The sequence below is a fragment of the Geospiza fortis genome, unplaced genomic scaffold, assembly GCF_000277835.1.
Source record: "Geospiza fortis unplaced genomic scaffold, GeoFor_1.0 scaffold85, whole genome shotgun sequence".
NCBI classification, from domain to species: domain Eukaryota; kingdom Metazoa; phylum Chordata; class Aves; order Passeriformes; family Thraupidae; genus Geospiza; species Geospiza fortis.
This window is the reverse complement of record NW_005054358.1, coordinates 4524480-4552065: the sequence shown is the minus strand read 5'-3', so window position 1 is coordinate 4552065 and position 27586 is coordinate 4524480. Positions and strand designations below refer to the sequence as shown.

The 27586-nt window shown below is 44.1% G+C and overlaps 1 protein-coding gene across 1 annotated transcript in view; it reads left to right on the top strand.

Annotated features, from left to right (window-relative positions):
* Positions 1-25474, top strand: part of BRINP1 (BMP/retinoic acid inducible neural specific 1) — a 94264-nt gene extending 68790 nt beyond the window's left edge. The window contains exons 4-8 of the mRNA XM_005423811.2: positions 2335-2504; positions 3760-3865; positions 11304-11540; positions 17450-17672; positions 23096-25474. Of these exons, the coding sequence (XP_005423868.1) occupies positions 2335-2504; positions 3760-3865; positions 11304-11540; positions 17450-17672; positions 23096-24236 (1877 nt within the window). The 3' untranslated portion in view covers positions 24237-25474. The remainder of the gene's footprint in view (positions 1-2334; positions 2505-3759; positions 3866-11303; positions 11541-17449; positions 17673-23095) is intronic.
* The last annotated feature ends 2112 nt before the right edge of the window (positions 25475-27586 follow it).

Below are 27586 nucleotides of genomic sequence, written 5' to 3'. Positions count from 1 at the left end.
CTCCGAGGATTCCAGCCTCAGAATTCCTCTAGTGAAAATGAGCCAGGCTGGAATGAAAAAGTCCTGATTTTTGTGCCTTGGCTGTTAATATGAAGCATGATCTTTTTCCAGGAAAGTTGATTTTTTCCCCAGTTATTGGTGCAATTGATGAAGAGTTGATGGCTGTGCATCACAGCTAAGGGGAGAATTATCCCAGATCTTCCTTCTCCTGCCACAGCCTCACAAAATGGTGGCGAAACATTTCTCATTTCTCTCTGCTGCATCTCCTTGCAGTTAAATGCTTCTGTTACATGAGAGATCCAGAACTTCTGGCTCAAAATACGCTTTCCCACTGATCCAGCCTCTTCAGTGGCAAATGAGTTGATTCATAAAAACTAAGAGTTTTTATAAAAAGTTCCTTCAAATCTCCCTGAAAACCACAAAGAGATGAAACTCAAAAATGCACTGAGAGTCAGTGCAGTGACCACTGCTCCTCACACTAATCACAGACATTTTATTTATCCCCTGGGCCTTGCTGGCTGTTTGCTGCATTCACCTGTTGTGTCTCATCAGATACAGGGAGTTCAATCCTCTGGAAGATGGATTGAATTTGTTTGTGTGGACAGAGCCTGATGTGGCAGAGCCTTGATGCCTGCCAAGTTCTCCTCACAAGCTCAACACATGAAAATGGTAATGGTGATAAAGGAAATCAAAGCTGGTCATTTTCCAGGGAAAGTGCTTTTGTGAGAGGCAACAATGATGACATTGTTACCACCACAGCTTTGATAGTGGTGGGAGGCTAGTCTGTTATTTTTAACAAAATATTAAAGACAAAGTTTTATATGCCTAACTTCTCCTCTTAGGTTCTGCAAACCCAATTAAAAGATTTCAACTGATCAATTCTTTTGATGAAAAGTACCTTCTCTCCACAAAAAAAAAAAAAAAAAAAGTGAATTTTTCATCTCAAAGCCAAAGGCTGAATAGTTAACACAACTACTGCTTGAAAAACTGAAATCTAATAAAAATATTTTGATTTTCTGCCAGAATATTTTTGGTTTGTTTTCAGGCATTTGGATTTCAGATAAAAGCTGGAAATTTTCCAGGGAAAGTGAGGGGGAGGGCTTACTGGGATTTTGGGTTATTTTTTTCATATATGCAATAAAAGAAATCATTTGTATGAATCAAATTATTTTAGCTAATAAGAATTTTAAAGAAAAGTAAGTCCTTGTTCTTGTAAAAAAAATATGCAAAGATGATGAAGAATGAAATATTTTTTGGCCTTGAAAGCAGTGGTACATATTTTTTGGACAATGCTATCACTGCCAGAGGCAGTGTATTCATCAGTGGTTCATCTATCAAATCAGAACAAGCACCATTCTTCTCATTAAGAGAGTTATGTAGAAATGGCACATTCCTCCTCTAGTTGGGTCTTCTCTTCATTTATTAAAATCCCAGTTCCACGTGTTAAGGATGCAGGATGGCATTCCACCTTTTAAGACCTCTCACAATGCCAGCCTTTTGTTAAGAATGGGCTGGATTTTAATGTCTCACCCAGCACAAATTGAATTATTCGGTAAATAGTCCTTCTCAGCTGCGCGTCCTTTTCAGACCTGTTTTGTTACATTCAGGTCTCTGCTGATGTTTATCAGTTCTTAACCACTTCTCTCCCAGATTCTCTGAGCTTCCCATTTCAAAATCACCTGCTTCTGTTCCTTTTATTGTATGGTATTTTCACTCTGTACTTATATCCCCTGGATGAGACTCTGGGAGAGGAAAGAAGGCAGCAAAGGGGGTTAGTTCAAATTAACTTTCTTATTTGCTCTTTCCTCTGATTAACTCTCTTTACTCATCCCCTTTCCCCTCCCCTTTTGCAATGCCACTGGGAGCTGAAGAGGTCCAAGTGACATTTGTTTGTCCACTCTACCTACCTGCACACTGTGTTCTGCTTGCAGTCACATCATCCATCCCTTCTAGAAGTCAGGTCGGACAGAGACTTGCACAAAGTGAGATCTTCTCCTGTCAGGTGTGCACCATTCTAGAGGCACTGCCTACAGAGAGAACCTGCCTCGGGTGGGACAGATGGGCTGAATCCTTTGTGGCAAAGCTCTGCTGGCTAAAAAATGTCCAAAATGTTGTCTACTCAATTCAGTGGAGCTGCTTTACTTGTCTGGTGGGCTTGGCCTGGCTGTCTGAATAGAGGAGGAGGTTTCTCTGTGTCCTCCTATGATGCTGGTGAGGAAGGGTGGATTCCTCCAAGAGTGCTCTAGGTGTGGGACTTTTCTTTCTTTAGGTGCAGTAGATGACACCATTTGCTCCCTGCTTGCAGCCTGAAATCTCCTTTTCTCTCTGCTGCAGGAGAGGAGGCCTTGACCATGTACATGGACAAAAGCCGCCTCGACAGAAAGTCAGGAAACGCCACCCAGAGCGTTGAAGCTTTGCACCAGCTCGCCTCCTCCTACTTTGTAGATCGTGATGGCACCATGAGGAGACTCCATGAGATCCAGATCTCTACCGGAGCAATCAAGGTACCACATCCTGCCTTAGGAAGAGGGAAAAGATTGGCTGCCTTGTATGGATTCTCTAGGGATTTGGGGCAGGGCTTTGCCAGACTGATGTCTTCTTTGAGCATCAGCTATTTTATTCCCAGGGTTAGGTTTTTTCTCTTATTCAATTGAAGAATTGATTTCCCCAGGGTCACTAATGTCTGGAAAGAGGTGGGCATTCAGTGTGGTGGTTGTGTAGGACAGGAGACTTTCACTAAGTGCGACAGTGGCTTCTGGAAGGGAGAGAGGGGGCAGAGGAGCCAGATCAGGGATGGAGGTTGGAAGGGAAAGGCAAGTCTGTGAAATGAACAGCCCTGTGCCACCTAGGAGTGTTTGTCTCCTGGGGGTGTAAGGCTGCAAAACATCTCTCAGCTGAATTTACAAGAAATGGTGAAAAACTCAGTGTGGCATTACTGAGGCTTCTGGAATGAAACGGACTGAGAGACAGCTTGGGGGCTGCAGCAGGAAGGAAGGGAAGCTGCTCAGAGAATACAAAACAGGGAAAATGGCTCTGCAAAGGCTGCCTTCTCTGAAAGCAATCATCCTACACTGGGCAGGGATTTTATTGTTGCTGAGTTCACTCCAGGGAAGGTGATGTGGATGGAGTCGTCATTGTTAGCCATTTCTGAAAGGTTTCAGCTCTCGTTATTGTTCTGTGCTGTCTCATGGCTGAGGCTGTTCCCTTCTGGATGGGAAATTGTATTGAGATATTGAAACAGTGACAGCAGATAATCACCCGTGGTGAATTCCAGGAGGGCAGGAAACCAACAGCAGCAGCACTGCAGGTCATCTGTGCCTCCATCCATCCTCAGCACAGGGCTGCTGTTCACATCTGTTGTGGGAGCACCAGGCACCACTGTGGGCTGGCAATCCATCTCTGTTTCTTGCTTTCCAATAAGAGAAGCCAGGGAATAATTCCTCTACAGGCTTCTGATGTTCTCCAATGGAGACCCTCTGTGAGAAACATCAATCTGCAGGATCCCATTGCCAAGCCCAGAATAACCTGAGGTACCCTAAAGAAAGCAGCCACAATTCCTTCTGATTTTTCAGCTTGAGACTGCACCAAACATTAGCAGTGTCTGTGCGGGGTGGGGCATTTTTTCCAGCTACGGAGGATGTGTTTTGGGTCATATCAGCCAGTGACAAGGAGTCCTTGTATTAAAAGATTTTCAAAGCCTGGGGAAGGTGTGGTGCTGCAGTCAAAGGGAACATTCTCTCTTTTCCACATCCTCTGTAGGTAACAGAAACTCGGACCGGCCCCCTGGGCTGTAACAGCTACGACAATCTGGACTCTGTGAGTTCTGTCCTTCTGCAAAGCACTGAGAGCAAACTCCACCTGCAAGGTAGGCCCAGGAACCAGGGAGGGGGGTGGAAATGGGACAGGAGTGCCCTTTTTCTGAGCCTTTCCCCCTCTTCTCTTTGCTGTGATTCTGCTGTGTCTGGAAGTTCCCTGCAGCTTCACACGAGGCTCAGCTGAGCAGAGCTAGGGCTGACCCCAATGAAGTGTCTGTCTCTGCCACTGAATTTTGATGGACTTCTGTGCATGATACACACACCCACATAAAAAAAAATGTGACCTCTTCCATCAGTATTGAAGGAGAATTCTGCCCACGTCTCTCTGTCCCTCCCAAACTGCTGATTTGTGTAAGAGGTTTGCAGATCAGCTTTCGGGGCTCTCTAATGACCATAATCTTTGGGAAAAGTCACAGAGGTTTTATTTGGATGCTAGAAGCCATGGCTTCAGTCCCAGATGGGGAGCTAGTCCAAAAGTCAACAGATAGAGGTCATGGCTGAATTAATAAATAAATACATGCTGGTTAGCAAGAAGTCAACTTCAGTAGAAGGAGGAAATTCACTGGGCATGTAATTCATGAAGGTTATTCCCAAGTTTTTGACAAAATAAGGAAATGTGGGATTTAATTGCTCATTTGCCCAGATGGTTTTATTTCTCAAATCCTTGTACTTGCACAAATTTTAATTTTTCAGATGAATGGGCTACATTACATCTTCTGCTTTGAGTATAATTTGGCAAGTGCTGTTTTAATCTTTGGTTTCACAGAAACTGGGTTTCATTTACCAAGTAATGTTGTGGATATAATATTATTGTTGTTATTATTTGCCTTTAAAAATAATATGCAGGTTGTTCTCACTATGGCAGTGATTATCCAAATCACTGATTCTGGTTCTTAGCTAATTAACAATAAGCAGTTTGAGAGGGTTTTACACTGTGATGATAGCTGCTGGTAATGAAAACCCAAGGATGACACATAAGTGGGGAAACAGCTAAATCAGTAGGCAGCTCAGGTTATAGGCAGACAAGTGGGTAAATCAATAGACTGCTATTGGTTATCTGATCCTACAAGAGAGGAGATAAGCCGAGGGAGGGGGAAGGAGGTGGAGGAAAAGGGAAAAATTAGGAGAGAGAGGGGATGAGGTTGTGATCTCTGATGGGAGTAGACAGAGAACTTTGGGGGTCAACCACACGTGGGTTTCATGGAGCTCCATGGCTGAACCCAGTGCAGGGGGAGGCTGGAGCCAAGGCAAAGGAGACAGCGAGCAAAGGGAGGAGGGCAGGAGCTCTTCCTAATAGAACAAAGTGACCTTTAAAGCTCCACCTGAGTTTTCTACCTAATCTGGAGTGTGGTTCTTGGGATAATTACCCAGGATCCTTCCTCTGCTCTGAGAGGCCTCATTACAAATTAGTCACAGGGCTGCAGCAGGTAATGGATCGTGACCAAGTCTCCTCTGATCTGATTAGCAGCGGAGCATGAGCTGCTGACAGAAATCCATGTTCCTGCCTTTGTGTCACTCCAGCTCTGAGCCTGGCTCAATAAAAGAGCAGCTTCTTCGTGACAGGGAGAATTTCTCTGTGTGAACTTGCTGCTGCCCAGCCCTGGGATTTGGGGTTTTGAAGCTGTGCCTTTCAGGAGATACAACGTGTGGAATGTGGCACTGAGTGCCCTGCTCTGGTTGGCAAGGTGGTGATCAGCCAAAGGCTGGACTCAGTGATCATGGTGGTCTTTTCCAACCTAAATGATTCCATGAACCCATGAAGGGTTTGGGCAGGCTGATTTTGGGGGAGGATGGTGCAGGGTGTCTGGTGCTGCACTTGGGGTTACTGGGACAAAAAATAATCACTAATTTATAAACTAGTTATATATATAATTTATAATTTATATATAATTTATAACTGGATACTAGTTATAAACCAGTATCCTTGTGGGCCCAGCATGCATGACATGCTCTCGGGTATATATATATATATACACACATATATATACACAATATTTATCACAGAAGGTCTCCCTTTTTCCCAGCCCTCCCTGGAGCAGAATCCCTGTGGTGATGAAGGACAGGGTGCCAGCAGCTGTACAGCAGCCTGTTGGGAAAGGGGGATTTGTGTTCCCTGGATGGGTGTCCTGGGCAGAAATTGGAAATTTTGACTAAAAAAAAGCAATATTTTGAAGAATTTCAGGAACTCCGAATTTCAGAGGCATGGCTTGTTGTATCAATACTGTTACTGACAGTATATGTCAATATTGGAGCATAGCACTATTTCAGTGAGGTACAATCCTTTTGTGCTGTTCTAAGCTGTGCAACAATAAACAGGAAATGTTGCATATCAGGTCATTTTCTACATCAAATATGGTCATAGATTATGTACTATACATAATGCATGTTGTATACAATACTTATATAATATTAAATATATTAAATTTCAATATTTAATATTATATTGTCATATATGTGTAAATACCCTTATGTATTATACATCTATAACTACATAAAGAGGGGTATTATATCCCTGCATAGCATATATGATAGCATAACATTAGAATTTACATTACAATTACTATTAAAGCTTTCTCCAAGATGGAAAGAACAGTAATGGCAACACAAAACATTTCAGCTTTTCACTGCAGTGAAATGAGGGAGTATGAAAAAATACATTTAGAAAGTCAAAAGTGCTTTTGGAGTCAACATGCTCTCGCAAAATGCTTCAATGGAACAGCATGTTCAACAGAGAACTCTTCTGTGGAAAATGTTTCAAATAGCTCTAATTTAGAGCTGGGGAAATTTACCTCTTTTAATGCAGGAAGCCTTTTATATACAGTCTAAAGCCAAACATCTATCTCTAATAGTTTTTCTGGGTGAATTAAGGACATGTTCCCTTGTCAGATACTTCATATTCTGCCTGTAGTTATCTAAGATAAACCTATACCAAATCTGTGCTGCTCTTCATTTTTAAAGAGGAACTTCATGCTTTACAAAGTGGCAGAATTCCTCCTCTGATCAATAAATTACCTTTAAAACTAAGATATCCAAGTCAGCAGCAAACTTTCCTTGTGCATCGGTTATCAGCTCCTGAGGCTGCTGTTGGGGATGAGCCCATTCCTTGTGTCCCCTGGCTTGGATTGAGGGATTCTCCCCATGGGCATGGTCCAAAATCCCGATTTTTAAGACCAGCTTGCTCCTCTTCTTGGCTGGTAACATGAGGTTGTTTCATCAGTAGACAGCAGTGAAAGATTTTATATATATATATATATGTATGTTTTTTGAATGTTTGCAATATTGAAATAAACTTCTTAGAGAAAAACACAGCATTTGGGATATTTTATTAGGGTTGTGGCTAGCAGCAGGGCTTTCTCTGCTAGCACAAGCTGCTCAGTGGTGCTGTTATATTCCTTGGGATTGCAGCTTTCCTGCTTTACAGGTAGCAACAGAAGCACCCAGAGCAGTGGTCTTAAAAGATTGATGCTACTTGTGCTTTACTGACAATCATAATCCACTGAATTCCAGCAATATTTAGTCCCTGGGCATGGGATAGAGCTACACATGAAAGAAAGGATGCCAGGATCACCTGGATGAGGTGCTGCTGCTGGCACAAGGCTTGTAAAATCTGTTGCTGATATGCAATCACAGAGATGCTCAGAACTAAAGCAAAAAAAAATCAAATGAATAAATTGATAGAAATATAATTGATATGAAAAAAATTGATATGCCCTTGTCTGGGGATGATGAGGAATCTGTGAATATTTACATGTAGATATATAAAATACTTCTGTGGAAATAGGCACAGCTGTATTTCAGCTGTGAAATTTCTGGTTGAGCACCAGAAATTTCAGCTGTGAAGTTTCTGGTTTCTTCCACAAGGAAATTCCTGGCTGGAAGATGTGTGTCACTGTAACCCCAGCAGCCAGTTTAAAGTCAGGGGTTGTGTTTGGAGTGTGCACACTGGTGCTCCAGTGAGTGGCTGGGTTTGGGTGGCACTTGTGCGAGCACAGCTCTGAGTGTGGGCCTCTTGTCAAATGCTTCAGGCAGCTGGTGGGTTCCAGCAAAACTGCTTTTCTGATGAAGTTAAGTATTTATAAAAGTGTTTTGTTGAGTTGGTGCTAAGTGTACAGAAGTCTGATTGCCCCTTAAACATGATATTATTTCTTACAAGAGGATATTTTCCTGGAAATGTTATTTTTTTTCAGAAACCAAGAGTTTTAGGGGCAAAAAGCGAGGATCCATGTGAAACGCTGCAGTGTTAAAACACGTTGTGTTTTGGAGATTACAGGATATTCACACTTCTGCATCTGCTGGAATGCCCCTTGCAATGGGAGGTGCTTTCCTTGAAACTTCAGTTGCTTTTTTCACTCCTATTCCCTCCAGAAAAAAAAACAAAATTAAAATCTCCATAGCCAGAATCATCTGTAGCTGGGACCAAACAGCTTGTTGTGCTCTATCCAAGTTCAAATTCAAAGAGAAACTATGGAGACTTAAGAGCCTGGGGTAATTTGATCATATTCAAAGAGCCAGAGCAGGTTGCTCCTCCATGAAGCAGAGTGGAAAATGTGTTCATGGGACTTGGACCATGAATGAAGAGTCAGTGCACATCAAGAAGTCCAGCTCTGCTCTCATGTGAGCTTGAAAGCTCAGTGAGTACAGCTGCCTTCAGGCTCTCTGGTCTTTGTGGATCAGTTCTCCAACAGCACTGTGCTCTGATTCCATCCTGAAGGAAAGTTTGGGATCCTGGCAGGCGGGGCCATCACTAATATCAGTGTGAGGATTTGGCAAGGGACCATCCCTCTGTCGTGGTTGTTTCAGATAAATCATAGAATTCCAGAATGGGATTGGAAGGGGCCTTAAAGCTCATCCCTTTCAACCACTCTGCCATGGGCAGGGACACCTTCCATTGTCCCAGGTTGCTCCAAGCCCCATCCAGTCTGGCCTTGGGCACTGCCAGGGATCCAGGGGCAGCCACAGTGTGCCAGGGCCTCAGAACCCTCACAGGGGAGAATTTCTTCCTAATGTCAAATCTAAACCTACTCTCTTTCAGTTTAAAGTCACTCCCCCTTATCCTATCATTACAATCCCTGGAAGAGGCTGAGCTTCAGGACTTCCTGAAGACAGCGGGAAGAAATCTGAGCTTCTTGTTGAGACACATCTCAGAAAAGACCTCAAAGAGATCTCAAAATAATGATCCTCTGCAGGCCAGTTTTGAGGCATTTGCAGTGATGCTGCCCTGGTCAGCTCTTTGTGTGTTCCTTCCAGTCCCCAACAGCAATGCAGAAAAGGCAGCAGGATCTATGCACAAGTGTCCCTGGGCTGGAAATCCTTCCCTGTGCAAGTGCCACAAACACATTCCCAGCTGGAGGGTGCTCCAAGCTCATCCTGCCTGGAGGCTGCCAGCGGGGTCAGGCAGAGGGGCAGCTTGCTGCCACCAGGCACGGTGCTCACCCAGAGCAGGGGCAGAGGAACCAGGGCTCCCTGTGCCTTCCACAGCCCCCTGAGCCCCCACACCTGCTCTTCCAGAGGGACCTCATTAAGGCTGAGGTGCTTCTCTGGATCCAAATGCAAAAGGGTAATGGGGGTCCCAGGGTCACCACCTGCTGTTTTTCTCTTGTCTGAGGTGAACACAACCCATCAGAGGCAGGCGTGCCCTCCTGAAAGGGGTCACAACCCTTTTTGCCATTCCTGCACACTCTCATCCTCTGAATTATTGTCTGATTTTCATTCCACTCCAGTGAGCTGTCAGGCATGGCTCTGGTAATGCAGCGCAGCAGAAGCACAAACAGATGGGTGATTGACCCACATGCCTTCTTTACAGTGCAGCTCAGCTCTGCCACAAACTCCTCACACTGCCACAAACTCCTCACACTGCCACTCCAGCCCTGGCGTCTTCCAAGGGGGGGTCCCTGTCAGGACCCAGGACATTCCTCTGTCTGCCCTGGGTGATTTGAGACCCTGGCAAGGGGCTCAGAGACCTTGGCATGGAGTCAAAAACACCTGTGCCTTCGATTTTAGTCCATGGAAAAAATTACCAACTTTGTGTGAAGAGTTACAAGCCACAAGAGTTTGAGTAGAATGATACTAAATTTGTCACAGGGTGAAAAAGTAGAATTTTGAGGATTTAGAATGGGGGCCCAAGAGGCAAGATGGAGGAATCTGTGCATGTCCTCTTCTTCTTCTTCTTCTTCTTGTCCTCCATCTTCTCTGTGATGGTGACACTTCTGGATTGGTTTAGAGTAGAGACAGACTGTCTAACATAGGTGATAGGGATTGGAAAATTATTGTAAATAAAGTACACGTAGTTCTTAGTATTAAAAGTTAACACCACGCCAAGGGCAGGGCCTGTGCCACAACCCAGCCTGCTGGACAGATCTCAGCAGGTCAGAGAAAGAATGGAATAGATAAGAGAAAATAAACAACCTTGAAAAGCAGAACCGAGGAATCTCGACTTCTTCTTCAGTCACGGGGCTGGGAAAAAAGAGACTTTCTGACACCCCAGGAGTCATCTCAACCACAGAAACCTGAGAGGTCCCTGAAAGGCTTGGAGTTATTGTCCCCTGGCTCATGCTCCACAGACACTGACAGGGGCTGACAGGCAGCACTGGCCAGGTAGAAGCAAACAGCTGGGAATCCTCAGGGAGATCCACAGGGAGCCTGGAGGAGGATGGGATGGAAAACCACCTACACTGTGCACAGGGCAAACACTGAAACTGTTATTGCATCTCTGGTACCTGGGCAAGGGGGCACTTACCCTGCTGCCTGCCCAGATGGATGCATACACAAACACTTGCCATGCAGAAAGGGACAAGGGGATAGATCTCCCTGCTAATGTAAGTCTGCCAAGCAACACTGAAATCATCGGCACTAAATCCATTTGCACTTTTATAGGATTTGGCAAGTAGCCTTCCTAGCAGGGAGCAAGCTGTGAAGGCTCAGGTACCCAACTCCTGTATTTATGCTGTGGGAGCTGGGCACTTAACTCTGCAAGGGACTTTTATAAATCCCCTCTCGTGGTATTTTCCTTTCTTCTGTTTTCTGTTCCTTCTTATTTTCCCTTTCAGTGTGTATTTCCCTTTTTTTCTGCAGAACCAAACCCATTTAGTATCTCTCAAAACAGGTCAGAGCAGCATAATGCTCATTGCTTCTGAACAAGCACTTGGTTTCAGGACACAGAAAACACCACACCTGGGAATAAGGGAGGCTTTGCATTCAGGGCCTTGTTCTGTGCTGGGATCTGGGAATGGGATGAAAGGGTGTTGGGGAAAGGGAAGTTTCTTGTCACCCTTCTCCTGCATAGGAGATGGGCTGTGCTCTCAGCTAAATCACTACTTGCCCTAAGGAATGCAATTTGTACTTTCTTTACTCATGACAGCTTTTAATTCTTCACCATAACTTTCCCAAACTGTTAATGAAACGGGTTTTGAAAAAAGGAACAAATACCTGAAATTACTTTTTATTTACCTTCTTTTTTTTTCTTCCATAACCCTGTTGTTCTCTCTCCAGGCCTCCAGATCATCTTCCCTCAGTATTTACAAGAGAAGTTTGTCCAATCTGCCTTGAGTTACATCATGTGCAATGGGGAGGGCGAGTACATCTGCAGGGACAGCCAGTGTGGCTGTCAATGCTCTGAGGAGTTCCCCCAGTGCAACTGCCCCATCACCGACATCCAGATCATGGAGTACACCCTGGCAAACATGGCCAAGACCTGGACAGAAGCCTATAAAGATCTGGAGAATTCAGGTAACTGAGAAAAAACTCGCTTTTTCAATTCGTGGCAGGTTGTCCTAGGAAAGAATCTTTTATTCCCTCATTATAATGCTCTAGTTTGGCTGAAATATAGAAGGTTTGAAACCAAACCCAGGATCTTAGTCTTGAAAGTCTTACCCTTTTTTCCTCTATTAAACACACAGACAGGAACACACACCACACACTGTATTATGTGTACAGGAATATTTTCCATGGAAGTCTATATTTGGTTAAAAATCTAATTTTTCATACCAAACCATCTCCAAATCTCTCTTTTGATAGTTTTACAGAGAAACTTCCACAATATGAATGATACAGAAATTGTTTTTCAGATTTGCATGAATGCTTTATTTTCCTTTGGTGAAAGCAATTCAGAGGGAGAAGAACACACAGGCCAGACGAGAGCTCCTTTGAGGCAGGGAGAAGGGAAAATGATTCCTCTGTCCTGCAGGGCAATGTCTGCTGCTGGAACACTTATCTTTCCCACTTTCTCCCCAGGTGAGGCTAGGGGTGTCAGTGGAGTTTGTTCTGTGTTGGTGATGGTAGTGGGAGCAGTTTACCCATAGTAGGTGTGTTGTACTCACAGGATACACGCTCCTGAGGGCTTGAGGTAGGAAATAGCAACACTTTCAGTGAATTCACCTTTAGCAAGTGGCCTGCCTGCCCTAAAACCACACAGGCACCAAGCAGAACATCATCAGGAGCCTGTCCTTGTGCTGACTCTCATTTTCAGTCTTCACCAGCCATTTTCAGACATATTTTCTTCAATGACTATTGTCAAAACTGCCCAGATCTCCATGTCAGGAAGGAAAACTGTGAGAAAAGGACCATCTAGCTCAATTCAAGATTAATTCTTCATAAGTTTTCTTTCTTTCTCATGTTGAATGCCACCTTAATCCCTTTAAAGGCTGAAATGCAGTAGCCTGTGTGACTGTGTTCGCAGGGGTCTGAGGATGAGGGAAGAGATGAGGATCTGACTCCATGTTTCAGAAGTCTTGATTTATTATTTTATGATATATATTACATTAAAACTATACTAAAAGAATAGAAGAAAGGATTTCATCAGAAGGCTAGCAAAGAATAGAAAAAGAAGGAATGATAACAAAGGCTTGGGGCTGGGAAAGAGAGTCCGAGCCAGCTGACTGTGATTGGCCATTAATTAGAAACAACCACATGAGACCAATCACAGATGCACCTGTTGCATTCCACAGCAGCAGATAACCATTGTTTACATTTTGTTCCTGAGGCCTCTCAGCTTCTCAGGAGGAAAAATCCTAAGGAAAGGATTTTCCATAAAAGATGTCTGTGACAAGCCTGTGACGTTCCCTCAAAGGTCTGTTGAGGATTTGCTTCACACTTCAACACGTGGCCCCTGCTGGTGTTTGTGCTGCTGCACAGGTCCTTATGTCCCCTCTCATGCTGTCACCCTGGTGCTCAAGCAGCCAGGGTGGGAGTTAATGGCCCAAGGTTAATGCCCACCTTGACCAGATCCCCCCAGGTACCCTGGGGAGCCACAGGGCTGGGCACTTCCAGGAGCAGATCACCAGCTAGCAAGGTCAGATGTGTTCTGTGAATTTCTATGGGTTCATGGATGGGCTGGGTGTGGTGTTGTGAGGGTCCCCAGGACGAGGTGAGAGATGAGAATTTGACTCCATGTTCTCAGAAGGCTGATTCATTATTTTACGATATTATATTAAAAGAATGCTATACTAAAACTATACTAAAGAAAGAGAAAAGATACATCGGAAGGCTTAACAAGAATGATAATGAAATCTTGTGACTGACTCCTCAGAGTCCGACACAGCTGGCTGTGATTGGTTATTAATTAAGAACAATTCACATCTTTGGGTAAACAATCTCCAGACCACATTCCAGAGCAGCAAAACATGGAGAAGCTGAGGCTTCTCATCTTGCCAGGAGAAAAAATCACGGTGAAGGGATTTTTCAGAAAATATCATGGTAACGGGCTGGTTAACACCAGGCCAAACCAGAAATGTGGATTTCAGGAGCTTTTGCCAGCTCAGTACCACACAAGTCAACAAGGATTACTGGCAGTGCCTGCCAGCACAGTCACTGGTTATGTGTTAGCAGTTGTTAGTTGTGGCACAGCATCTTCACAAAAGGTGCTCAAGAGCCACAGGTTGGTCTCACCAAACCCCTTCCCATCCCAGGGGATCTAACCCAGCTCTGAGAAGGTGGGAGCCCTGTGGAGAGGGGAGTTCCAGCCCCACATTCTGTCCTTGCTGCACTCTATCCAAGCACAGGCCAGGGTAGATAATTATATTCAGGCTCCCTCCCCTTGAGATTTGAATGGGGGAAGGTGTTTTTCATTTGCCATGTTAAAGTGACATATTGCAGTGCAATTTCTGCCATATTCCACCCAGGGCTGGAGGCTTTTCAGGGCTAGATAGAGTGATTATCTTTATGTCTAGAGCTGCTGCATCTGATTCATCACTTTGATGCATCATGCGTGAACTTATCCTTTGAGATAGAAGTTGCTATCACAAAAGACTGCAGTATTAGTGTTTTGCTTCTTTGTTTTAATAAATATTCCCAATAACTAGAGGATTTTCTTCATTATGAACAGCAGAGGAGAAATCTCTGATGACATCTGAAGGCTTTTCCAATAAAGTGGACTGAAAGGCACAGGAGTGCTCTGAAAGCAAATACCATTTTGCACAGGAAGCCACTGAAAGCCCAAAACATTTGTATTCTGCTTCTGGTCTGTGTTGGATCCTCTGTTAATTTAAAAAAAATTGTGCAGGGCGAATCAAGAGTTGCTGTGATTTGGAATAGTATCTTCAAAGTCAAGGAGGCTGCAGTGAACTGAAACTGCTTTGAATCAGCTCAGGAGTTTTTTTAGCCCTCTGCTTCACTGCTTGTGGGTAAATTGAGAAAAATAACGCTACCTTATTCAAAAAATTCAGTGATTGTGGATTAAGAAAAAATGCCAACTTTTAATTAAGTCATTTGGTGGAGTTAATTTGTTTGTTTATTTGAACTATTGCTTTCTGATTTAAAAGTTTTAACACTGGTCAAAGGAAAATTTCATCTGTGAAAGAGATGTCTGACCAGTCAATTCCCCGTGGTGCCACTTGTGATGCTGAGTCACTGCCATGGGACTGCCTTAGGGATGGGGTGACTCAGCAGAAAGAGGGGCCAAGCTGCATCACGGGAGGTGTAGTTCCAGCCATCAGCAAGGTTTGCTGTGCAGAGGAATAAAATAGCCACAAATGCAAACAGACTTGTTAATTAATTGGAAATTCTCAGGGTTAAGAACCAACTATTCCCAGAAACAGGGAATATCCCCATCCATACCTGTGGTTTCCAGGCAGAGTTATAAATAAATATAAATAATGAAGAAACAATGTTGTTTTTTAAAGTACTTTTCTTTTTCTTCATCACCCTAATTTTAAACAACCCCACCCAGCTTTTATTTTGCCAGATTTGCTGCTCATTTGTTTTTCCCCCAACGTTGCACTGCGGTAGCAAAATGTGCACACTGCACCGAAATTCCTGCCTCGCCCGTCTCGATGAAAAATGTACCACATTCATCATCAGAGGGAAAAGAGCCTGGGCTCCTGCACAAAAAGGCTTTTGAGGAAATTGATTTATAAGGGGCGGGAAGCAAATGCAAGGCTTTTACTGCTGAAAGGTACCTGGAGTAATCAGCATGGTCAACAGAAGCAATTATACCTGATGGTGGTTCCAGAGGCCCACGGAAAAGCACACAGTCAGGGTTGGGGAGGAGAAGGGCACTGGCAGCAGCATTAAAAACACTGTGAAAACCTGAGAGATGACTAAAAAAAAAGCTCTTGGTTATCTTTGGGGGAGAAAGGAGACAAGCAGATGTCCCAGGGATGTTGGTAGTGCAGTGATAATGATTATTTTTATGAGTAGGATGTGAACATCCACTTACCATCCATGTCAGGATGGGACTGACTGATGTACAGATATCCTTTGTTGGGCAGCTAAGCATGAACTGCAAGTAGGAAATTTCCTGGATAGGAAATCTGTTATGCAAATATCTTAGACTTTGTACAATAAGATTTAAATTATCTGATTTTTTTCCCACTAATTCTATGGATTATTTCATTTTTTATTTGAAAAGATGTCAGCCTTTACAAGCTCTCCTTTTCCTTCTGAAAATAGGATGAAGGAATTAAAAAAAAAAAAGATTGGGAAAGGATCAGAAATAATGTTGATAATGTAGAGGAAAAGATGGCTATACTTCTTGTTGGCTTGTTTGGGAAGTTTATGGCAGGGTCCTAGTCCAGCTTCCCTCTAGAAGCAGGACCACAGCCAGCACTAGGTCAGGTCAGCCTTGGTTTTGCCTAGCAGAGTGTAAAATGAGAGATTTTTATACATCTCTGATCATGTTCCAGCACTGCATTACCTCCAAGTGATGAAGTTTTTCAGTAAATCATTTTAATTTCTCAAGCTGCAAACTGTGTGTTGCTCCTTGTTATAGCAAGTGTCTCTCAAAAGAGGATTTTTGTTCATATCTGTGAGTACCTTTTGCTGTAATTAAATATCCCTTGGCCTCCTTTTTACCAAATGACTGCCCACACCTCACTTTGCAGAACTCAGAGCACCTCGGTGTCCCTCAGCTCTGCCCTCCCAGTCTCTGTTCATCCCTTTTAGGTGGGTGCCCCTTTCTTGGCACCTTTTCAGTGCCAAGAAAAGCTGAATATCAACTCCCCCAAGCAGGATTCAGCCCAGTAGGAAGTTTTTTTTCCAGTAAGAACAGGATGTTGACCCACCTCAGCCCCCAGGACCTTCCTCATCTGATTGTGCCCAAGCCTGTGCTGACACCTGGGGTTTTTCTCTCCCGGTACAAAACATTGCTCTTGTCGTTATTGCATTTGATGGAGTTCTTATTGTCCCACTCATTGCATTTCTCAGGATCTCACTGTGTCAAATATGGTTTTCTAGCATCAAAAATTGAGTTATTTTCCCCTGAGAAAGTTGGAACCATCTGGTTTTTCCTCATCTGAGGATGTCCCAGCCTGGTAATCAGAATCTGAGCAAACCACCCTTCCCAGGTAGGAAGGAGGAGCTGATCAGAAACAGTATCAGAATTTCTGATTGTGGTGAAAAAAAAACCTCAAACAAACCCTGCATAACCGTTTTTTTTTTCATTATCAAACAAAATAAAACGGAAATAAAGTGATCAAAAAACAACAAACACAACAAACAGCAATACTGAACAATCTATTTTTCGATCAATTGAATTTGTTCCTTTGGCTAAAATCGACACCTTTTGTTCTCACCCGAGCCCTGCAAACTATTTTATTTTATTTTCCTCATTACAAAATGCAACTCTTTTAACTTCAAATAGAGTTAAATAAGAGGTAAGAATCAGAATGTTCTTTTTAAAAAATGCAAAAGCAGGACATTTTAACAGCATCCAAACCTTTCCTCTGGGGAATTTTTAAAGCTTTGTTTTCCCCCCTTTTTTTTAATTACACAGCAAAATGCTTTGCCTTCAACAACAAACAGCATTTCAGGACCAGCTGAAAAACAATGTAAATGAGAACACTTTAACTGAAAATGATTACAACTCCCAGCTTTTTATTTATAACCCTTACACTATAACCTCATGTTCCAGGGAATTTCTGTGGTTTTGGTTTTCTTCTCCACCGTGTACATTTTAATTGTGTTGTTTCACCTTGATATTCACTACAGGGGATTTTTTTTATATATGGGAGCAGCAACAGCCATGGAATTAGTGGCTTCCTGGGGCAGAATGACAGAGCAGGGAGTTAATGGACACCACCTTTCCCTTACAGAGCTGATGGCCTCATCATCACTTCTCTTTCTCCACCCTGCCAACAAAACCTTTGTCACAGCTCAGAAACCTCCGCATTTCTCCCCATTTCTTGTGTGTGTGTGTGTTCCAGATGAGTTTAAATCCTTCATGAAAAGGCTACCTAGCAACCACTTCCTGACCATTGGGAGCATCCACCAGCACTGGGGGAACGACTGGGACCTGCAGAACCGCTACAAGCTGCTGCAGAGCTCGCTGGAAGCCCAGCGCCAGAAGATCCAGCGCACCGCCCGCAAACTCTTTGGCCTCAGTGTCCGGTGTCGGCACAATCCAAACCACCAGCTGCCTAGGGAAAGGTACTTCCATCCTTCCTCAGGCATGGGGGAGCTGGGCTCAGGGGCTGGTGGAGCTGGGATTGGGTTTGGGATTAATCCCAGCAGGCTGTGTTCGGATGTAGGGGGTGTTGGCGTGGATGTCTGGGGGAAACGGTAAAATCTGGAAATTCCTGGAGGTGTAGGTAACTTTGTCACATCCCTGATTACATTCATATCCCTTCTGTGTGGTTTTACCTACCCATGGGAAGGGCTCACTTATTCTTTAAGTTCTGCAAGAATATCTTCAGTCCGTTCTGCTTTTTTTGTGGTTTTCCCTCAAGATCCACAGCTGAGCTTTCAGCCTCCTCTTGCTGTTCAAAGAGACATGTGGAGCACAAGATGCTTCAGTCCATTCTTGTGCTCCTCAATATCTCCAGAGAGAAAGGAGAAGCTTTAGTTTCACTTGGAATACATGACATTTTTGCTGTGAGATGCAGCATGAACCTGTAAAACCTCACTGGGCAGAAACCTGGCAGGGTTATTATAGGAGAGAGCAGATTTTCCCTTTATTATAGGTGGAGAGAGCATTTTCCATTGCTACAGCAATTATTGATATCTAATAATCTCCTCCTGCTGGCTCCTTTCAGCCCTAACCTGTAGCTGAGTTTGCTTAAAGTCATTTTTGGAGACTGGCATTTCTGGATTTTCATCAACATCTCTTGCTGTGTCTTTCTACATTGTCTGGACTGAAGCAATATGGAAAATCTTGGGGGGAAAAAAGTGAGCCTGAGTGCCTTTTCTTCCATGCTTCTCTTGGAAGGGTCAGGCCAAGTTAATATTTGAAGAGAAACTGTTTGTCCATTTCCTTCATTACCTAAATATCCTGTTTCAAGACAAAATTGACAGATTGACTGCTGTCTACAGCTCTCATCCAGCTCCCTGGCTGCTGAGCATGCTGGCTTTTTATTTAATCACTGTGCAGCTTAGAAAACTCTTCCAGGAGTTAACACCTCTTTAATTACCAAGAAATCTCATGTTTCTAGACAAAAATTTGATGGACTTACTAGGGATGAGGAGAAATATCTATTAAATGTAAGAGATTATGAAATAAAGTCTTTGGAGAGCTTCCTAAACCTGGCCCATCCCTGCCAAGTGGCTGAGCTGTTCTGACCAGGCTGAGTGCTGGAGGAGCCACAGGCATGTCCAAGGTGGAATTTTGAGTTGTTTTTAAATTTTTAACAACAGCAACAACAACAAAGTAAAGCAGCAGCAAGGAAAACTCCATCCAACCATGTTACTCCAAAAGATTCAGACAAATATGTCTTCAGCATTTATCATCTATTTTAAAAACCCAGCCAAGCAGAAAGGGAGCCTCCAAGTACTACAATGAAATGTGGGGGAAGGAGGGTGGAATGGATGATGGCAGATGGGTTTTTAACTGACTGATGTGCTTGATTTGTTTAAGTCAACATCAGCAGGCATATTATAATTTCTTTTCTTGTTTGTCATTCTGCATCTGCAGCTAGGCAGGGGAGCAGTGTGGTAGGAGCTCTGTAGTGGAATAGGTGCAGCCCATCTTTCTCCTCACAGAGCTGGGAAATACTCTCATTTTCTAATTGTTGCTGTACAGAATGACAGAGGCTTATCAAGCATGCTAGTGGCTTTGAAAGGATGGCTTGGTTCTATTAAGAGCAAGCCTCTCTCTCTCTAATACACATAATTGTAAGCCTGCATTATACATTCAAAGGCAATGTACAAAAAAAAAATAGATTGCAGTTGATTATCCTCAGGGAAAGGAATAGGTGGTGCTTCCAAAAGGAAAATAAGAAAAGAGTAGAGATTCTGGCAATTAGGCTGATTCTCCATGACCCTTTGCAATGGCTAAGGAGACAGAAATATCTATATCTATATATCCATATATCCATATATCCATCTATCTATATATCTATATATCATCTATATATCTATATATCTATATCTATCTATATATATATCTATATATCTGTATATCTGTATATCTATATTTTACTTATATAAATATAGATAAAATATAAATGTATCAATATATAAATATAGATAAATATATATCAATATAAAAATTGAAAATGTATAAATATACCAATATATCAATATAGATATATAGATACCAATATATTTCATCTGTACTTCTTTTGTCAAAACCCAGGAAAGTTTACAGGTTTAAAGCAGAGGCAAGCCTGCTGGTTTAAAAAGGAGACCACTCCCCAGTTAATAAAACTTTGATGTCAAATGATCACCTGTAGTTTTATTTTAAAGCACTGGATGTAAAATAGAAATAACATCCAATGGAGAGAAGGGTTATACATGTTCTGGCCTGCAGCCAAAATACATCTCACAGCTGCTGAGGAAAAAAATAGCATTTTTTACTTCACTGTTCTGTACAGAAAACCCAAAAGTACCCCCAGAGCAGCTAGTGCTGGTTGGGAACTGAAAGGTGAGTTTACAAAGGAAATTATTTAAGTCCCTGCCTTTTTTCCTGCAAATAAAAACCCAAATCTGTCTGGCTCCCTGTTCCCAGCATTGCCAGGGAGCCACATGTCCAGTGAGCAACAGTCAGAGAACATTGCAAAGTAATTCTCACTCAGAGCTTGGCCTGCAGGTCATATTTATTTTCACTTTAGAATCATGGAATCATTGAGGTTGGAAAAGACCTCCAAGATCAGTGAATCCAACCTGGGCTTGATCCCCATCTTGTCACCCCAACCAGAGCAGTGAGTGCCACATCCAGGCGTTCCTTGGACACCTGCAGGGGTGGGGGTTCCCACCACCTCCCTGGGAATATTTTAAATGAAGATCAATGGCTACTCTGGCACTGGTTTCCAGCTGCTCAGCAGTGGATTTTTCCAGCACCTTCCTGCTCTGACACCTCTTGGGCACAATGCAATGAGCCTGAGCCATCAGAGGGTGTGTTTTAAAAAGTTACCTCCTGTCAGCTGAAGGGCTTTGGCTGGTCCTGTGTATATTCTTAACCTGTCCCAGTTGCAAGAAAAAATGGTGTGATTTATACCACTTTACTTCTCTCTCACTCTCTCACACTTCCCATTGTCGTGTTTGTAGCTGATGCCCAGCTCTGCCCTGGATTCTGCATTTTTATTTAATTACATCCTTTATTGCTGCCATCAGCAGATGGTGGGTAGTCTCCTGTTTCATTTTAGTATTGTTTTTTTTAGTCTTACTTCTATCTTTGCTGAAAGCTAAGACACACACACACACCAACAAACAACCTCCCATCCATCCCCCACAAAGTTCATCTGGAGAACAGGAAATTTACTGGTATCCATTGCAAGATAACAGCTGAGGCTTCTTTCCCGTTTTGTTCTGCTGGGTGTTAGTATAAAGAAGAACAGAACTATCCAGTGATTTTTTTCCTAAGACAGAACACACTCAAAATGGACAGAATGTGGTCACCTGACTCTAATTTATTCCATTCCTATGGCCTGGCAGTCCTTGGTGCAGCAACTCAGGGGCATTATCGACACCTAAAACCTGTGTAAAGCATCAGTCCAGCACTGCACAAATCCAGGTGCATTTGGCTGGTTTTCCAAACAGGAAGCACAAAACTTCAGATGGGTGGAAAAATATTTGTATTGCTGAAAAGTGAGCAAAAATTCACCCGTGAGCAGAAGACAGCCTCAGCCCCCTGGGATGGTTTGGAAATGCTTGTTGCTGTCAGCTTGTGGCCGTGTTTTACAGCCACACTGTGCTGTGCTGTCCCCTCCCCTCTGAGGCAGAGCTGTCCCAGGAATTAAGAAGAGCCCTGTGCATTTTTGAGGGACCAGGGCTGTGACTGTCTTCCTCTACAGCAGGTATTTATGGAGGTCACTGCCTTGCTCCCAAGCTCCCCAGCCAGCCTTGTCCTTTCCACCAGCAGAAGAGCTCCTCTTGGCTGGGAATAGGGGGAAGGGACCCTGGCAGCCCTGTACCAGGGATAGAAGAATATGAAAAATTGTCTGTTCCCATATCCAACACTTCAGAATTTTCCTTCCAATGCCCTTCCTTTTTTCCTTGCCCTTATTTTTACTCCTTTTCTTCCTGCTTTTTGTTTCTGCCTGCTCTTTCAGTGGTTGCTGTTGCAGTTTTTCCCTTTCTCCACCCGTTACTCCTGCCCACTGTGTTTCTCTCTCATTTTGCCTTTTACCTGCACATTTTCCTCTCTTTCTTTCCCAGTCTTTCTGCTTCTGCTCCTTGATTATTTCTTTCCTTCCAGTGCTTTCCTCTGTTTTACACTCTCATCCCTCCACTGGCTCCCTCCCCCTAATCATCTTGCTGTTCTTTGCTGCTGTATCATTTAATGCCTTCTTTGATACAGCCCACAGCTTAATGATTATTCGGAGGTCAGGCGATGCAGGTGCCATGAATTTCACTAATCCAGCTCTGAGAGCCTCTGTCCATAATCACTCCTCCTGTTCTACAGGGGCTGAATCCTAATTTGTCATTAGCCAGTCCTCTCACTGCAGCACTGCCAAGAACTTTTTTGCCCAGAGGAGACAATGAAGTATTCATTAGCCAGGGGGGAGGTGGAGGGGAGGGAGCAGAGGCTGCACACAGGGTTCTGCTGAGGGCTGCTGAGAAAGGAGTCCCTGTACCCAGCTTTCCTGGGGCAGTGGGAAGGGGGGAAAGGGGGAAACAAGACAACGTGGCAAGTGGGTTGCGCAAAAAAAAGTGAACGTGGGCTGCAGTGTCATTTTCTAGGAGTCGTTCCAGGGCTGCAGGATGTGGGGTTGAAAGCGCTGATCCAGCAGCTGTGGGAGTGGTGGGGCTCAGGGGTGGGTGAGTGGGGCTGATTTTAAGGAAGAGACTTCAAGAAGTGATTAATTAGCAGAAGGCTTTTGGGTTTTTTTTTTAAGGAGGAATAGTTTTAGCAGCTTTGTCTCTATGCATCCTGGCTTCCATCCTCTTTTCTACTGTTCTGAGCTCATAAGCAAAGGTTGCTGCTTGCTTTGCCTTGTCCTGTTATGGGTCTGTTTTTTAGAGGGTGGGGCCAATTGCCAATGACCTGAAGAGCAGTTTTCTCCTGCTAGCCTGGGAGTTCTGCTGCCCTTGTAATGTCCTGATAGCCCCACAGCCTCTGGCATGGCTTTATCAGCTCCATTCCCATGTCACTGTGGCCCTGCAGGGATCCTTGGCAGGACACAGTGCCTGTCTTGGCTCCTGGTGCAGAGTGAAGATAGAGAGCTCAGGTGAGCATTTCTAACTGGTAGCAATTTCTTAGAAGGATTTTTCTCATCACCAGAGGAGTAAACAACAGATGAAAGATTCAGTCTAGAAATAGACTGGAATAGCTCCCAGATGCCACGGCAGGGTATGGATGTTCCGAGAGCTCTGCCTCAGACATATCCCTGAAAACACTGTAGCTCCAGCAAGATGCCAACACTGATTCCCTGTGAGGCCTTACAGTGCTAATTCTCCCTTCTCCTCACCCGCAGGACGATACAGGAATGGCTTACCCGAGTCCAGTCCCTGCTCTACTGCAACGAGAACGGGTTCTGGGGGACGTTTCTGGAAAGCCAGCGGAGCTGCGTTTGCCACGGTGGCACTAGTCTGTGCCAGCGCCCCATCCCCTGCATCATCGGGGGCAACAACAGCTGTGCCATGTGCAGCCTTGCCAACATCTCCCTCTGCGGCTCGTGCAACAAGGGCTACAAGCTTTACCGAGGCCGCTGCGAGCCCCAGAACGTGGACTCGGAGCGGAGCGAGCAGTTCATCAGCTTTGAGACGGACTTGGACTTCCAGGACCTGGAGCTGAAGTACCTGCTGCAGAAGATGGACTCCCGCCTGTACGTGCACACCACTTTCATCAGCAACGAGATCCGCCTGGACACCTTCTTCGACCCGCGGTGGCGCAAGCGCATGTCCCTCACCTTGAAGAGCAACAAGAACAGGATGGACTTCATCCACATGGTGATCGGGATCTCCATGCGCATCTGCCAGATGCGCAACAGCAGCCTGGACCCCATGTTCTTTGTCTACGTCAACCCGTTCAGTGGGAGCCACTCGGAGGGCTGGAACATGCCCTTCGGGGAGTACGGCTACCCGCGCTGGGAGAAAATCCGCCTCCAAAACAGCCAGTGCTACAACTGGACCCTGCTGCTGGGCAACCGGTGGAAAACCTTTTTTGAGACCGTCCACATCTACCTACGCAGCCGGACTCGGCTGCCCTCCCTCCTGCGCAACGAGACTGGCCAAGGGCCCGTGGACCTTTCCGACCCCACCAAGCGCCAGTTCTACATCAAGATCTCAGACGTGCAGGTCTACGGCTACAGCCTGCGCTTCAACGCGGACCTCCTGCGCAGTGCGGTGCAGCAGGTCAACCAGTCCTACACGCAGGGCGGGCAGTTCTACTCCTCCTCCTCTGTCATGCTCTTGCTGCTGGATATTCGGGACCGAATCAACCGCCTGGCGCCTCCAGTGGCCCCGGGGAAGCCGCAGCTGGATCTGTTCTCGTGTATGCTCAAGCACCGCCTGAAGCTCACCAACAGCGAGATCATCCGAGTGAACCACGCCCTGGACCTGTACAACACCGAGATCCTCAAACAGTCCGACCAGATGACAGCCAAACTCTGCTAACCCCCGGACTTAGCAATGGACACTTTGGTGATTGATCCTATTGCTGTATTAAAAAAAAAAAAAAAAAAGAAAAATAAAACAAACAAACCCACAAAAAAAGAAAAAAAAAGAAAAAAGAAAGAGAAAAAAAAGAAAAAAGGAAGAAGTAAAAGCGGGGGGAAAGAAAAGGGGAAAAATAAGATTTGTTAAATGTAATTAATATACAAAAGAGGAAAAAAAAAGAGGAATTTCTTCATTTGTTGAAAACTAAACCCGTTCTAGCCGCTGTATAAGACTGTCAGGCATGTTTGTTATTTCTATAATCCGTCATAAAAGGGTAACACCGTACTCTCTCTTGACCTTGGGGGTGTTGCTTGCGAGTCCTCAGGGGCAGCAGAGGAAATAAAGGGAGGAGCAGAGAGAGGGGCAAACTTCTGTACTGAACTGTCAAGTTTTCTGCTATGCAGGTGCCAAGACAAAGAGACATACAGAAAAAAAAAATCAAAGCAAACAAACAAACAAGAGTTATATGTAAATGTAAAAGAGCTGCCATTATTCCTATAGTGGGAGTAAATGGTTAAAGATAAAAGATATTTCTTCTGTTGAGATTTATGCCAGCTTTATGTTGAGTTATTCCTGCAGCCTGTGCTGAGCTTTGCTGGAGACAGCAGGGGATGGCAGCCCTTGGGCCTAAAACTGATGAGTTTTCACACCTCCTTGGTGAGACCACACAGAAAAGGTGGAGGGTGGGTGCAGAGCTCAGGTGTCCTCCCTTTGGGATTTCCATCTTGGAAGACATTTCACCAGAGGTAGAGGCTCAGCAGATGCTGGAAAACGTGTTGGGTTGTTTAGCTTGACCTGCAGTTGGTGCCCTGCCCTGGGCTGGTGCTGCCTTCAGAGGTGCAAGAGGAGAGGCAGCACCTGTAAATCTTCACTCACTCATCTTTCAGGCCCTTCTAGACAGTCCCTAAAGCAGAGAAAGCCAAAATCATAAAGGCAAAGCTGAGTTTGTCTTTCTGCCTCAGGTGCTGGGTTTTCCAATAGCACGGGGTAACCCTCATCACCACAAAAACTAAAGCACAATGCAAGGGAATACATTTCCAAGGAAACCTGGAGACACTGAAGGGTACATAGGTCATTTCTGTTCACTGGGAAAGGAAAAAATCCTTTTTACTTTCTTATGTCTCTGTGGCTGTGAATAATATCCTTGTCTCACTTACACTTTGTCCACAAAAAAAAATACAGCAAATATATGAGAACATTTTATTAAAATATATGCAAAATTAGTAAAAGGGAGGGGTGGGAGGGAAGAGCACAACAACCAAACCTATCCCAAGTTTGCAAGGATAAAGCCAAATTAAAAAGAACTGAGTTATCAAAAAAATACTAAAATAACCAAAAGGTGGGTAAAATTTTTTTGAATGTGTGGGGATGTGTTTGGATTTAAACAAAAAGTAAGATGTTGAATGGAGTGTGTGAATGAAGGATCATCTGAGCTGGATGATGAAGTCTGAACACTGTGGGAGGTGAGTAGTGAGGTGTTTCTCTTAATTTCACTGTTTTTTTTTAGTTGAAGTTGATTGAGAAGTGCTAGTGAGAGACTGGAATTCCTGCCCTTCAGAAAGGGAGAAATAAATCTCTGATCCTGAGGGCTTCCAGAGGTGGAGGAGCATCCTGGGGAAAACAGGTCTGAGCAGGGGGCACAGCCCTGATCCAAAGACCAAGATTCAGGTCTGGCTCATGATTTAACATGTTGATTCAACTGAGTTCAAAATAGTCTTGTAGGAATTTTTACTTTATTTGAAGACTTTGGCTGAGATTCTGAGAGTAGCATCACTTCATGCATTGTGGTGTTGGCCATGTGACACCAGGGGTTTGGGCAATTAAGGCTGGTTTCAGGTTTAATTTGTGTGATTTAGGTTGTTCTCATCCAAATTTCCTGAGAAGAAACTGGATAGCTTAAGGAAAATATACATTCACTGAACTCTCCTGCTGAGCTACCAATTGAGGGCATAAGAAAAGAAATTTGGATAATCAGTAAAACCCCAAAATGAGGGATTAGTCACCAAAGTCTGTATATCCAAGAATGGATATCAGAAGAAGAGTTGGGTGAATTAAAAAGCAAGGATGTTTTTAGGGACATTTCCTTTAGTGGGAGCTTTTTCCCCCTACCTTGTATCAAGATCTCTCTCTCACCTGGTCAGTCCACACAAGAGGCCTTGGGCTGCCCGTTTTTCCCAGTGTTTGTTTTTCATTTGCTTGGTCTTTGCTTTGTGTAGCAGAAAATCATATTAGACCTCACCATTCCAAGAGTGTTCTTTATAGATGTGACATTTCTGCCTCAGCTTTCTGATAAGAGAACATTTGGCAGCAATCGTATGCATGGAGGTGAGTTTTAAGCAAATAGTAGAGAGTATTCATGGGAAATGAATGTCAAATTTGTAATTATCAGTAGAAATAATGTTCCTGACAGTTACATCCATCTAAGCAGGGAATAGAAATGTACTGTTTAAATTACATGTATGACCCAAAGAGCTGACACTTGAAAGAACTATGGTTATAGCTCTAAAAATACTGACTGCTGCCTGAGCTGCAGCCTGCATGCAATGATGGGATTTGCTCATGGCTGGGAATAGTGACTGTGCCAACACAGAGTGAAATTAATTCGATAAATTCTTTCCTTTGAGATAAGAATCCAGGTCTAGTGAGTGGAAGCCAAAGAAGCTGCAATTAAATCTCAGATCTCGTGGGAAACTAGCAGCACATTACCTAAATCTTGCCTGGTGTTTGTGGCACTGGTAGGGATCAAATCAATTGCCCTCATGTATCTTTAATGATGCCTTGGGATGAGCAGCCCCCAGCATTTACTGCCTTTAGCAATGGGGGCAGCTCCATAAACCTTAAGAAAGGTTTTGGGTGCCAGCACAACATTAAATCCTGGCTGGATTTAACACCAAGTGGATGCTGAGAGAGGCAAGTGAGGGAACATTCCCATGGTGGCTGGGAAAGGGGAAGCAGTGCAGGGAGAGGGAAGGAGTTTTGGCACAGCCATGCTGTCAGCATATGGAACTCACCTTGGGAGTACCTGATGGCGCACCTGGGAATGGTGGCACATCAACACCACAAAGTGGGGCCATGTTCCAACAAGGCTACATCAAATTTTGTGAAGGAACGCAACAAAAATGTCAAGAAGAAACTCCCATACCATTTTGTTCTCACTGAGAAAAAGGAAAAAACCCAAACAAGCCAATCAAATGTGGATGATTGCTTTTGATGCTAGGAAATAAATTAAACAGGGTACATGCTCTGCTTCCACTGCTCAGTCCCAAAAGCCCTTCCCCAGGCGAGGGGCAGTCTGTGACAGCCAGATC